The sequence below is a fragment of the Cucumis sativus genome, chromosome 7 (assembly GCF_000004075.3).
Source record: "Cucumis sativus cultivar 9930 chromosome 7, Cucumber_9930_V3, whole genome shotgun sequence".
In the NCBI taxonomy this organism is placed as follows: domain Eukaryota; kingdom Viridiplantae; phylum Streptophyta; class Magnoliopsida; order Cucurbitales; family Cucurbitaceae; genus Cucumis; species Cucumis sativus.
The window spans coordinates 13,512,961-13,526,188 of record NC_026661.2 but is presented as its reverse complement, the minus strand read 5'-3'; the positions used below and the strand labels follow the sequence as shown (position 1 = coordinate 13,526,188).

Sequence of the window (13,228 nt, the reverse complement as noted above, 5' to 3'; positions counted from 1 at the left end):
GTATTTTGGGCCGTATAAAATACTAGAGTAGATTGGGGCCATGCCATATAAGTTAGAACTTCCGAGTTCAGCAATAATACATCCTGTGTTCCATGTGTCTCAGTTAAAAAGGGCACTTAGGAATCATTAGCAAGTACACCTGTTGGTTCCTTTTATAAATGAAAAGCATGAATGGCTGACACTGCCGAAAGAGATCTATGGGTACAGAAAGAATCCAGCCACGAAAGACTGGGAGGTACTTATTAGTTGGAAGGGGTTACCTCCACATGAAGCCACTTAGGAAGACTGCAATGATTTCAGACAGAGACAGCAGTTCCCTGATTTCCACCTTGTATTTGGAGGAGCAGAGTGATGCTAGGCCACCGATATTATTTAAATATAGCAGGAAAAATAATAATAATAGAAATATCAACCCACTCAAGAATATAGGAGAGATTATAGGGGGAGAGAATATTGGGGAAGATCTTTCACAATCGTCAGTGAGTAAAACAGATTAAAAGGGAGGAAAGTGGAGGGAAGAGGGGGAAAAATATTCCAGATTAGTAGAGGCTGCCGTCTTTCAATTCGAGAGAAGCAGAGGGTCGAAGTCAAGTTTCTTTATTATTTGTTTGGTCATTTACATTGTTGCGGTTTATTCATAGTTTATTTTTTGTTCTGATCTGTTCTTGATTAGATTGAGGCTTAGGAGATAGGAGTGTGAATTTTTCTTTGAATATTCTTATACTGTAATTCGTAAATTCAAGTCAATAAAATAAGATACTATCAGTATCTTTTCACAATATTAGAGTTGGTAAATGATCATGTACAGGATTCAGAAACTTCATATATTTACTTAGGGATCTTATTATTATTGTTATTATTTGTATAAAAATTCTTGAATGCTGATCTTCAGGAAGAAGCTTACATGCATATTCCTTGAATAAAAAATAAATCTGATGGTATCCTAGTCAGGAAAGTTGTTACATGAGTCAGGAAAGTCGTTACATGAGTTTCAATAATCTCCAATGGAGATTCTAGAATTTTGAAAGAAATAGAATTATTGTAGTTCTAATTTCTTCAATATGCTTAAAATCAGATACAGGAGTTCTTACGCAGAAGAATGATCGTATACAAATAAAAAAAGAAAAAATACTACTAACATATATAGAAGATATAAACGTAAATGCTAAACACAAACACCTAATAACAATTCAAACAAAAGCATAAAAAGAAATTTAACTATGAAACAAATAATGAAGAAAATAGAATCCCAAAAACCATCACACATTATTGCTACACCTGATCATGCTAATGATATGAATTAATAAAAGAAATAAATTGTCAAACTATAGTGAAAATTTCGCTCAGTACCATAAATTTAAATAAAAATTCATGAATGACTTAACCAACATGTCTTAGCATGGTATAGTATCCGACTTACCCTAATGCCAGTTGCATACTCTTCAGCAGCTCGAAGGAGTTCTACAAGCTGTACAGCTGCATCAAGTGCATCTGGAGCCCAAGATGGAGGTGCTTCTAAGAGTCCAAGAAGAAGCCTTTGGGTGGCACTTGGAGTAGCAATGGCATAATACCTGCGCTGGGGAGGAAAAGTTGAATTACAAGAACCAACATAAAGGACTTGACATTTGTTTTTCTTTGAAGGTTTAGATAAGCTAACCTATGAAATAAGCGTGCATATGGCTCAAGAGCTGGTAGCCCTGCAACTAAATGTTCATCCAAAGCTGTTGTGGGGGGAGGAAGAAGAAGCGCAGGAACAGCAGCTGCCGTAAGAGTTGCAGTCTCATACCGGGCAACTTCTTCATCACAAACACTTAATATGACTCCAGCACCATTTGCAACAGCCCACCTTGGAGTTGATGGAATAAGCTGAGGGTGTTTTCCAGATCCACGAGAAGAAGCTATAGACAAGAAAACCTGCTGGGTAATATCCTTGCTTTAAGGATGAAATTGAGGTACATATTCTAGTAAACAACATTAACTAACACACTACTAAAAAATATGGTATGATGTGTTTTCACTTCAAGTCATAAGGCTTGTTCATTTAACCAAGAAAGAATCTCAGAGAAGTAACTGTTTCTTTTGGAGAGAGAACATTTTTCATTATTTTTACAACTAAGATACACAGGGATACAAAATGAAAAAGTTAAACAAGAAAACAAATCTAAAAGAGCATGAAAATACGCAGTTTATTTTCCTTTTTTTAACTTTTAGAAACAACTGCTTAGGGCATACAGAAAAAACCAAGCTCCCAAAAAAAAGCCACTAGAGAGGATTCCAACTAAGATGTTGCCTAGGGAATAATTACAAACCCAAAGAGAAACATGGAACCTCACCAAGGACCAACGCTCACTAGGGTCCCTTTAACACCTCAAAACACACTATTGATCCTCTGCCCCAAAGATCCCACAACAAAGCACACACCCCTCAAACCACAAAAAGCAACATTTCTCATGGAAAGGCAGATGGAGAAAGAACTCCCTAATCATCAAAAGAACATCTCTTTGTCGAGTTAACATGAAGCCAACCTCTAGAAAGAAACAATTCCACATAGACCTCACAAACTGACTCCCAGAAATGGTGATCCATCCCTCCACTTTCTGATAAAGGAGGATACAACACAAAGGACCCATTAACAAAGGCATCTTTCTTTAAAAAATGCTATCCATTGTGTTCACACGACCAAACAAAACTTGCCAAGATAAAAACTTGACTTTCTTTAGAATGTTAATCCTCCATAAAGCATCAAAGACTGATTCACAAACAGAAGACAAGCCAATGAAATCATAAAGAAAGACTTATAAGAGAAGCCCTGTAAAGGATTAGGACTCTAGACCTGAATATCCTGTCTCCCAAGCCTAAAGTTAAAATCCTCGACCAGTGGTTGAAGAAAGGCCACCAACATTGTTTCCCTATTGAACAACAAATGACGAAAACCAAAGTAGAAAGACATAGTTTTCCAACCAAACCCGAATAGACACATGACCAATTTAAAGGAGGACAAATGATATAATTGAGGAAACATTGATAAGAAGGGTCTATCCTCCACCCATTGATCTTCCCAAGAAACACTATTTTTTTCTTTTTATTAATTTGGATTTGGATTAGAGAAGTGGAGATGGTTTCCTCTCCGCATATCCCATTGGAGAATATAATGATCATATCTATTAATCAGACCGAAGATAGATATATATAGGCAACTAAGAAACTCTAATCTAGGGAACGTAAAATTACAATAAAGGGTGACTATACATAATTTCAATATAAACACATATTATAACATAATAAATATTTGTATTCCAATTTCTAATGTTAGACACATAGCCTTAAGACTTGAGACATAAAATGAAAGATTTAATGAGGTATTATTCAGCAATAAAAGTGAGATATTATTCAGCAATAAAAGTGAGATATTATTCAGCAATAAAAGTGAGATATTATTCAGCAATAAAAGTGAGATATTATTCAGCAATAAAATTGAGATATTATTCAGCAACAAAAGTAAATGATTGTCCAAGAAATGAGTTCAAGATCTTGTTTATATGCCAAACAGAATTTAAGACTTTTGACTTAGTCTCTGCTTGATAATTTTGGCCACAAATTATAAAAGATCTCCATACCTTTGTTAACCATTGTTTTATATGTCAAACAGTAAAGGAACACTGGTTTATACCCCTTTGCCCACTCCTTGTTCATTCCGTACAATTTTTAGCACATATTTTATTATTATCAAAACGTAGATAAGTTGCAAATCTGTTACATCAAGTGAAATACCACTTCATAGTTCGACATTTAAGTAAAATGTTCACAAACCTGATGTGGGTGGCCTGAGTTCTCCAGCAGCATATTTACCCATTACACCACTGCACCTGTTTATGTGTAAAAATATTTTACAACAAGAAACAATTTCATAGATGACATAAAAGTGCAAAAGAAAGTCAAACACTATGCCGAAAGGAGATTTCGAAACGCTCTTCCAACTTCATATTAGAAATTAATGCTTTTGAAAGCGGTAAAGTAAAGTAGACACCACATGGAAACCCAAGTACCAAGAGAAAAACCACGATTGATTTTCTTGTTAATTTCTCATATTAACAAACGATACAAAGGGGAAGATAAATAGGCAACATGCTTATGATAAAAAAGGAATAGAAAGTTGGGTAAATCCTTACTTGGGCCGAACCCACTAATTCTAACACTCTCCCTCAAGTCGGGACGTAGATATCAATGAGACCCAACTTACTAAAACAAAAGCCAAAATTCTATCTAAGAAGCCATTTGGTGAGAACATCAGCAACCTGTTGGCTCCAGGGAATGTATGAAATGCATATGCTAATCATTGTCCAGTTTTTCTTTAATAAAGTGTCGATCAATCTCCAGATGTTTAATTCTATCATGTTGAACTGGATTGTTGGCGATGCTAATAGTTGCCTTATTATTACAAAATAATTTCATCAGCACCTCGCAATCCTGATGAAGGTCAGATAAAACTTTCAAGGGCCAAATTTCTTCACATATCCCCAAACTCATAGCCACAATCCCGCCTCAACACTGCTTTTGGCCACAACCTCTTGCTTCTTACTTCTCCGAGTTACGAGATTTCCCTATACAAAGGTACAGTAACCGAAAGTGGATTTCTTATCAACAACAGACTCGGCCTAGTCAGAGTCAGTACAGGTCTCGCCTTAATAGCTTTCCTATCTATCTTCTTCAACATCAACCCTTTACTAGGGATTTTTTTAAATACCTCAAAATTTTGTTACCTGCCTTCATGCGTTTCTCATACGGAGCCTGCATGAACTAATGGCACTCAACATAGGAAATATTTGGTCGAGTATGTGACAAGTAAATCAACTTTCTCAAAAGCCGCTGATATTGTTCTTTATCAACTAGAACTTTATCACCCTAATTTTCCAGTTTGCAGTTGAATTCAATGGGAGTATCAGCAGAACGACATCCAAGCATACCTGTCTCAGTGACTCGGTTAACAAATCAAGGGTATACTTCCTCTGAGATATGGAGATACCTTCTTTGGATCAAGCTACCTCATCCCAAGAAAATATTTTAGATTTTTCAAGTTTTTGATTTCAAAGTCATCACCAACCTCTTTTTCAATTGGATGATCTCAGCAATGTCATCCCCAGATAAAATGATGTCATCAACATAAACAATCAACACTGTAATCTTCCTAGCCTTGGAGACTTTTATAAACAAAGTGTGGTCAGAGTGCCCCAAATTGTACCCTTGGGACTTGACTATGGTAGTAAACCTATCAAACCATGCTCTTGGTGATTGTTTCAGTCCATATAAAGATTTCTTAACTTTACAAACCTGATGATCGAATTGGGCTTCAAACTTTGGGGGGCTCATATGGACTTCCTCTTCTAGGCCTCGATTCAAGAACACATTAACATCCAACTGATATAGAGGCTACTCTTTGTTCATAGAAACAAATAACAGGACTCTAACTGTATTTAGTTTTGCAACTAGGAAAAAGTTTCCGAGTAGTCGACACCATAGATCTGAGTAAACCCTTTTCAACTAACCTTGTCTTGTGTCTGTCAAGAGTTCTATCTGCCTTGTATTGGAGTGTGAACACAAGACAAAGTTTCGAGTCTTGTGTTAGCAAGTTGGGTCTTTTTTAGATTTACAGCAGAACTTGAGGGGGAGTGTTAGAATTAGCAGGCTTGGTGTATGTTGAAAGTCCAAGGGTTTTATTTTTTGTCTTTTATGTTGCCCTAATTATCTTTTATTATTTTAATTAGGCTTCTACTGCCTGTAAATTAATGCTCCCCTATATCATTAGTGATATAAGAAAATGGTAAGAAAGATTTGCACCGTGGTTTTTCTCCCTAAACTAGGGTTTCCACATAAAACTTGTGTTTGCTCTTTGTCTCTACTTGCAATAGCTACAATTGCACTTTCAATCATTGGTATTCATCAAAGAATTCTTCGATTGATTTTGGTCAAGGTATGATAGATGATCTTATAGAGCAACCTGGGAAATGGCAGGAGTTCGGCACTTTTCACTTGGAGTTTAGAAATGGGATAAGTTAGTTCATAGTAGACCTTTGTACCAAAGAGGTTATGATGGTTGGGTCTCGATCAGGAACCTTCCTACAAATTACTGGAATAATCAAACTTTTGAGGTCATCCGGGCTTACTTTGGGGGCTTAGAAGACATTTTCCAGGGAAACTTTGATTTTCTTAAATGTTTCTGAAGCCAAAATACAAGTTAAGAGAATCTATGTATATTCATTCAAGCAACAATTGAGATTAATCATGAGAAGAGAAGGAATTTTTTCTTGAATTTTGGTGATATTTCTTCTTTAGATCCACATAGCTTTGTCACATAAGAGCTACTTTTTTGTGATTTTCAAACTCAATTGATGTTAGATTAAATCATGTTATGAAGGATGAAAAGGTTGAATGTGACTATTTAAACAATAATTTCGAGTTCCTCTTGCCATAAGCACTTTTGTTAAATCAGAAAACTTCAACAATTCAAAGCCTCATAAACTGTCAGAAAATATTTAAAAAGTTACCAGCCAGCTCTTCCCTTGTCTCGTTCCACCAATGTTTGGTCCCTTGGGATAAAAAAGTTATGTCCAAGATCGGAGAGAAGTTTTTTCTTTGCAAAAGGTAGAAGGGGCTGCACCCAAGCACTTGTTTCAGCCCCTTCTACTGGGTTAGCTTCACAATCTCTTCTTTCTCCACAGTTTATGCATTAGCCCGAAGAAGAAGGGTGAGGTTTCTTTTGACTCTCCTTTTAGTGTCAGTAGTGAGAAAATAGCTCTTTTGACTTTGAGAAGTCAGCTGAGCTTGAGAGGCAGGGTCATTTTGAGCTTCTAGAGACCGATCTTAGTGCTTTGTTTCAATGCGAGGAAGAACTAAAAGTTGAAAAGATATCCACAGTTACTCGCTCTCATTTCCAGTCTTGCAAAATCCTGCTGATTGTGGTTTGATCTTTGTTTGATACTTTAACTGCTGATTGCAGTCCGCCCCTGATTTTGAACCTCTGTTTGTCTTTCTAATAAGTCTTTTTCCACATGGGAGAGAGAGCAAAGACTTTTGATTGAAGTTATTAGCTTAAAAGTTAACTTTTTGGATGTTCTGTTTGTTTGCATGATTATCCGTGGAGGGTAAAGACCACTGGGCAAAGAATTATTAGGGTTGGAAAGTTTTGAGGCAACTGATTGCCTCTTCTTGGTGTTGTCCTTCTTTCAAATTGAAGCACGTGGAATACAAAATTTAAGTCTGAAGTGGGCACTTTTTCACAAAGTGGTTATATTTTCTTTTTATTAAGCTCTTTACTGATGTTTCAATTCTCTGTTGCTTTGATGCCCTAGTAGTTCGATTGCGGATCATTGGGATCAAGATACTTCTTCATGGTCCATTTCTTTTATAAGATTTTTAAAGGATGATGAGATACTTGGCTTCCAAATTTTGTTAATTATCATAGCCAAGGAAAAGGTGACAGTTTCTAGCAACAAACGCTTTTGGTTCTCTGAAGCAAATGGATCCTTCACAGTTAAATCATTGGTAAATCATCTCTCTTTGGCTTCTCCACTTGACACGACACTAAAGAAGGAATTATGGAAGATGAAAAGTCCTAGACGATTTACTATTTCGGTTTGGTTTATTAACTTTTGGTCACTTAAATTGCTCCTCGGTAAACCAAAGAAAGTGTCCTTCCCATTGTTTGTCACCAAGCATTTGCGCACTGTGCAAAGGAGAAGAGGAAGACATTCAGCACATCCTCTTTGAGTGCAATTATGCTCCAAATTGTTAGTTAGTTTAAGTTATTTTACATCAACTGGGTTTTTGGAAAACCAGCCGCAAGCAATGTTTTTCAGATTTTGGCAGGGCCAAAGCTTAAAAAGAACAAACAAATCCTGTGGAGTAATGAGGTGAAAGCTGTGTTGACTGATTTGTGGTTTGAAAGAAACCAAAGAGTCTTTGATGTAATATAGAATAGTTAGTAAAACAGTTTAATTGTTTAAACTGTTAACTAACAGCTGTAGATAGTTAGTAAAACAATTTAATTGTTTAAACTGCCAACTGTTAAACCTGTTTCATAAAAACAGTTATATCAACTACTTGTAACTACTTACACATTTTAATAAATACCCCTTCTCTTAGCCATTAGAGGCAGAGAATTCATTTTGAGAAATAATTCTACTTTGATTTACATCAAGTGGTATCAGAGCAGCCCCGATCCTCAGACGGATGGCTGGCCTGAGAAGAATCCCCGCCGCGGGGGACAACCGCGAGCAAGAAGAGGTGGAGGAGATCGCCACCCTCTCTCCAAGGACATCAACGGTTCGCTTGCTGGCCGTTGAGGAATCTTTGGGAGATCTACATAGAAAGATCGACAAAGTGATGGATAACTTTGAACTACTAAATAGGAGGATGGATGAACTACCGGCACCACCACGGCTAGAAGCAAATGCAGCAAACGGCCATAATTTTGACGACAGAAGAGGCTGGCGAGCAAGAGGAAATCAGAAGAACTTCAATAATCAGCATGACGTTCGTGGTACTGGAATTCATAGTGCTGAATGAAATCTTCGAGAAAGAAGATTTGGGGCTCAAGAAAGAAGGAGACCAGTCCAAGATTATCAAGAACCTCTTCCAAGAAACCAAGATTACAACCAAGAACTTCAAGATTGGACTTCTACTGATGATGAATGGCAAGAAAGGACACTAAATGATCATAACAGAAGGTTTTGGCCACATCCTGATAGTAGGAAAAAAAAGACAGCAGTTGGTACAAACAAGAAAATCAATTGTACTTCCATAAACAATGCTGGAATTCTGATTCAAGTGATTCGGAAGAAAAATTTCAACATTCAAATTTTGGCCATGTCCGATTTTCTCAAAGAACCTATCATCACCCAAATTGGAAAAATGATTCTAGTGACTTCGATAATGTTTCTAAAAATGGCCCAACGATCCAATCAAACTAATTTTCCAATAAATCATCCTTCATTGGAGAAAAAGACTCAACATGTAGATCAACCATCAATCTATTTGCAAGAGTCCAAGAACATATTGGTTTCATATACAGAAGAGAAGACAAAAAAATCACGGTTGGAAAATTTTCAAATAGAAAATCATGAAGATAAAATTGAAGAACAAGAATTTGAAAATGTTAACTTGGAAGTGATCGCAAGTGAAGAAAAATCCAACAAAGAAGATGAAAAAGAAGTATCAAACACCGAGCAAAAGATCAAAGACACATTGGTTGAGGTGGAAATGAATCTTCAAACCGTCAAAGAACTTGAAGCGAATAATAAAGAAAATGTGATTCTGGAAGGATTTTCTTCAAAAGTTTATTCTTTTGAAATTGATTCTTTGAAGACGGCTTTAAATGAGATTGAAGGGAACGTCTTTTTTGGGTTTATGGCCGATGGAGAGATTCATCTTTTAGTGGCCATATTTGATTTTTTGTCTCGATTTTATCCCTTCGATCACAATATTTTTGTCCAAAATGTAGGAGGTTGGTTTGGTCATACTCCACTGCACCGGATGGATTTCAACTTTCATGGCAAACTCGCAACGAGTTTGATGCCAGGGGGGTGGAATGATGTAATATAGAATAGTTAGTAAAACAGTTTAATTGTTTAAACTGTTAACTACCAGCTGTAGATAGTTAGTAAAACAGTTTAATTGTTTAAACTGTTAACTGTTTCATAAAAACAGTTATATCAACTACTTGTAACTACTTACACATTCTTAACAAATACCCCTTCTCTTAGCCATTAGAGGCAGAGAATTCATTTTGAGAAATAATTTTCCATGATAAGTAAACTCCTTGGTTTACTAGATTTGGTTAGCTAGATTAAAAGAGTTTAGCCAGTTAATCTCGAATCGTTGGAACTCATGATCTATAAGTCCATTAGGTCCGAATTTAACCCAAGAACAGTGTGATAGAGTAATCCGAATTGTTCGGATTTAATTTAGAGAATAAGACGTTAAATATATATTGATATAATTAACGGCTTAGTAATGAGAGAGGTGATATTTAAATAATATTTAAAAATTTGAATAGGGATTTTAAATATTGGATTAATTGGAATTAGTGGATATCAAATTAATTAAGTTAAAATTAAATTTTGAATTAATTTAAATAAACGAAGGTAAACGTTGGATAGGAAAATTTTAAAAAGTCAAATTGTTAATTTTTGGTCAAAGTTTGACCAAATCAACAAAAGGTCAAATAGGTGACCTTTGACCCATTTGGTGGACAATTCCACTAATTAGTAGGATTACATGACTAAGCTAAGAGCTTAGTTTGTGTTAACTGCCAAGCTTGCCACCAAATCCACTAATTTTGTATATGCTACTACTAGGGGTGATCATAGGTCGGTCAAAGTCAAACTGGCACCAAACCGACTATGGGTTTAGTAAATGTTCAAACCGACTTCAACCATCAATGCATAAATGTCAGTCAGTCGGCTGGTTTTTTATCCATCGAACACTAAGAAATATTATTTGGAACTTTCCAAACCAATGCTGCCAATCCCTCTCATTCTCCGACCGAATATGGACAGTTAGCTCGGTTTTTCGGTTTATCATGCTCACCCTTAATTACTAAGTGTCGAATTAAAATACAAATTAGACTTGCATGAGACTAAACTATATATATATTATAATTAATTTGGTTAAAAATTAATGAAACCTAGGGGTTTTGGCTGGAAATTGTTCTTGGTTCAAACTCTCTCTGACACAAAATTCTCTAAAATTAATCACAAATTAGTTCCTAAAATCTAGTTCTAAATCCTGAGAATAGTAGGGAAGATCCTTGTGGTAGTCCTTGCCGAGTTTGCGATCAAATCCATCAACAATTCAAGGAGAATTCGAGCTGCAAAGGTGAGACTTCTTAAACTCTGTTTTTATAAACTTTTTATAGTATGTTAATCTTTAAAATTAATGCATTTAAGATAATATTTGATAAGAATAATTTCACAGAAATACTTAAGAATATTTTAGACCCCAAGAAAAACCTAGAAAAATCCTTTGTTTCTTTTGGCCCAAGGATCTCATATCTAAAATAGGAGTTATGTTCCCATTTGCAAGAGAAGCTAAAAGAAGCTAGAGGAAGTGAGGAAGAAAGAGAAATAAGAGAGTGATTTAAGTGAGTGAATAAGCAAAAGAGAGTGAGAGAGTCTTCTCTCCTCCATCTTTTGTACTTCCTTAATAACATCTTCATTCTTCCAAGTGTTTGTCTCTTCCTACTCTGCCAATTTCTTCATCACAAAATTATAAATTTGTTGATAGCTATCGGAAAGACATGCCATTACTTTGCAACAAAATAGGCTTCTGTATCCTTTTGATGTCTTTTATCAGATCATTTTTTAATTTATTTTTCAATTTTAATTCATTCAAATTGAGAGACTTTCTTGCAAGGGTTGGGATGTAATTGCAAAAATTAAAATTGGGCTCGATTGAGGGTTTTCTCTTCTATTCTCAAAGAAGTAGCTTCTAATACTTTTTTTAATTATATATGTTTATGCATCAATGAATCTGTTTCTGTTCCAAAAAGAAAAAGGAAGAAAAAAGGCTTTTAAGGCTCAACATAATAACACCTTACCAGCGGAAATAGTCACTTCTGATGCCCAATGGTGCAGCAAGCAATATATCAGTAATCCAGGGGGACAAAGGTCGTACAGGTTTCCTCTCTTGTTGCTGAGGCACTCCAACAAGTTCCCTATCATCGGTGTCACTTGTCGTGGCACGGCTGCCACTACTGCTTCTTTCTGTTTCACCATTTTTTCGTTCCATCTTGTATATCGGGCGATTGTAATGAGTCAAGATTCGCAGAATCTCCCCACATGCAAGGGCCCATTGTTCAGAATAGTCGTTCTGATGGAAGAAAAGAATTTATAAAGCATCTTCACATCATTCACAATTATAGAATAGATATCAGAAAATAAAGCAACTTAACAATCAGAGCCAAAACAAGTTGGTGTAGTTAACAACTTGTGGAAAACAATGTGGTTTATTTGGTTAGGTATCACCGAATGTTTTACCATATTAGGTTTACGCCTTTTGTTGGCTGTTTGATTAGTTAGTTAACTTGTTAGGGTGGCGTCTCCCTATATATTGGAGCCATATTTGTAATAAAAAGCAGTTTTTTCTCATCAAAGAATTTTTCCAGTAAGCTGATTGCATCAATTTTAATATCAGAGCACCATCGAAGAAAGGACCTAATGGTGGGGAAGAAAACTCCCACCATATCCCATGAACATTGACCCACCACGTGATGAACATTGAATACTCCATGAGAAATGAAAGGGTGTTGAATGTTATAATGTTGTTTTTATCCCGGTGGTCTAGGGAAGTTTTGTGTTCAAACCTTTGCAATGTAATTTCCTCCCCAACTAAAATTGATTTTCACTTGTTAGATCTTCTTTCATTTTTCATTGTCACAAGTGAGGGGGAGCATTGAATGACATAATATAAAATTTACCTTCACCCATCAACAAAAGCATTGTCACAAATGAGGGGGAGCATTGAATGACATAATATATAATTTACCTTCATCCATCAACAAAATCTTTTGAATCAGTCGGTGATTGAGGAAAGAAAATACACAAGATATGCTTTATAACAACATGTCTAAGCATCTTTACCGCAACAAAATCAGGAACCTCATATGATTGAGGCCAGCACTTCTAATAACACTGAACGTGTACAACAGGCATCAAGGAAAATGCAAGAACTACAATTGGCCATTCAAAAAACCCAAGAACAACCCCCTACAAAGGACCAGACCTTCGTTTCATGGTTTAAGGCCACCTGATTAGGGGCGGTGAAATAAACACAGATGCAATAACTATTTCCAAGTTGATTAAAGAAGAGAGAAATAGGTTCTACAAGCTGCACCTTTTAGGGGATGAATATGCTCTAGGAACTAGAAGAAAGAATCCTGAGCCTTAGCATTAATTTCCACCTAGTGATCAAGAGAATTTAAATAAATAGAAACTCAGGATTCAATCCTTTTTCACCCTTGAAGCTGCATCATTAATGAAGTCTTTGTGCACGGTAGGGACCTTCAATATCAATCTCTACAATTAAATTTTAATTGCCTAGAAAGGGGGATCCTTCATCTTTCAAACCCTCTTTACCTTTCTTTAATTCCACACAATTCAAAATTATTTGATAGTATAAGGTTCTATCTCAAAACCAATTGGCAATGAGAGAGCCCATCTATCTTATAAAGAGT

General features: G+C 35.9%; 1 protein-coding gene across 4 annotated transcripts in view; it reads right to left on the bottom strand.

The window, feature by feature from the left end:
• The window catches only part of LOC101216952 (protein GIGANTEA), a 46,582-nt gene that overhangs the window by 12,410 nt on the left and 20,944 nt on the right, over window positions 1-13,228 (bottom strand). For 3 of the 4 annotated variants that reach the window (XM_011660806.2, XM_031888722.1, XM_031888723.1), the window contains 4 exons: window positions 11,594-11,865; window positions 3,811-3,866; window positions 1,658-1,898; window positions 1,421-1,571 (listed from right to left, as the gene is read on the bottom strand). In XM_011660806.2, coding sequence (XP_011659108.1) covers window positions 1,421-1,571; window positions 1,658-1,898; window positions 3,811-3,866; window positions 11,594-11,865 — 720 coding nt within the window. Of the gene's footprint in view, window positions 1-1,420; window positions 1,572-1,657; window positions 1,915-3,810; window positions 3,867-11,593; window positions 11,866-13,228 lie in introns of those variants that run through there. The other variant, XM_031888724.1, reaches the window with a different exon arrangement.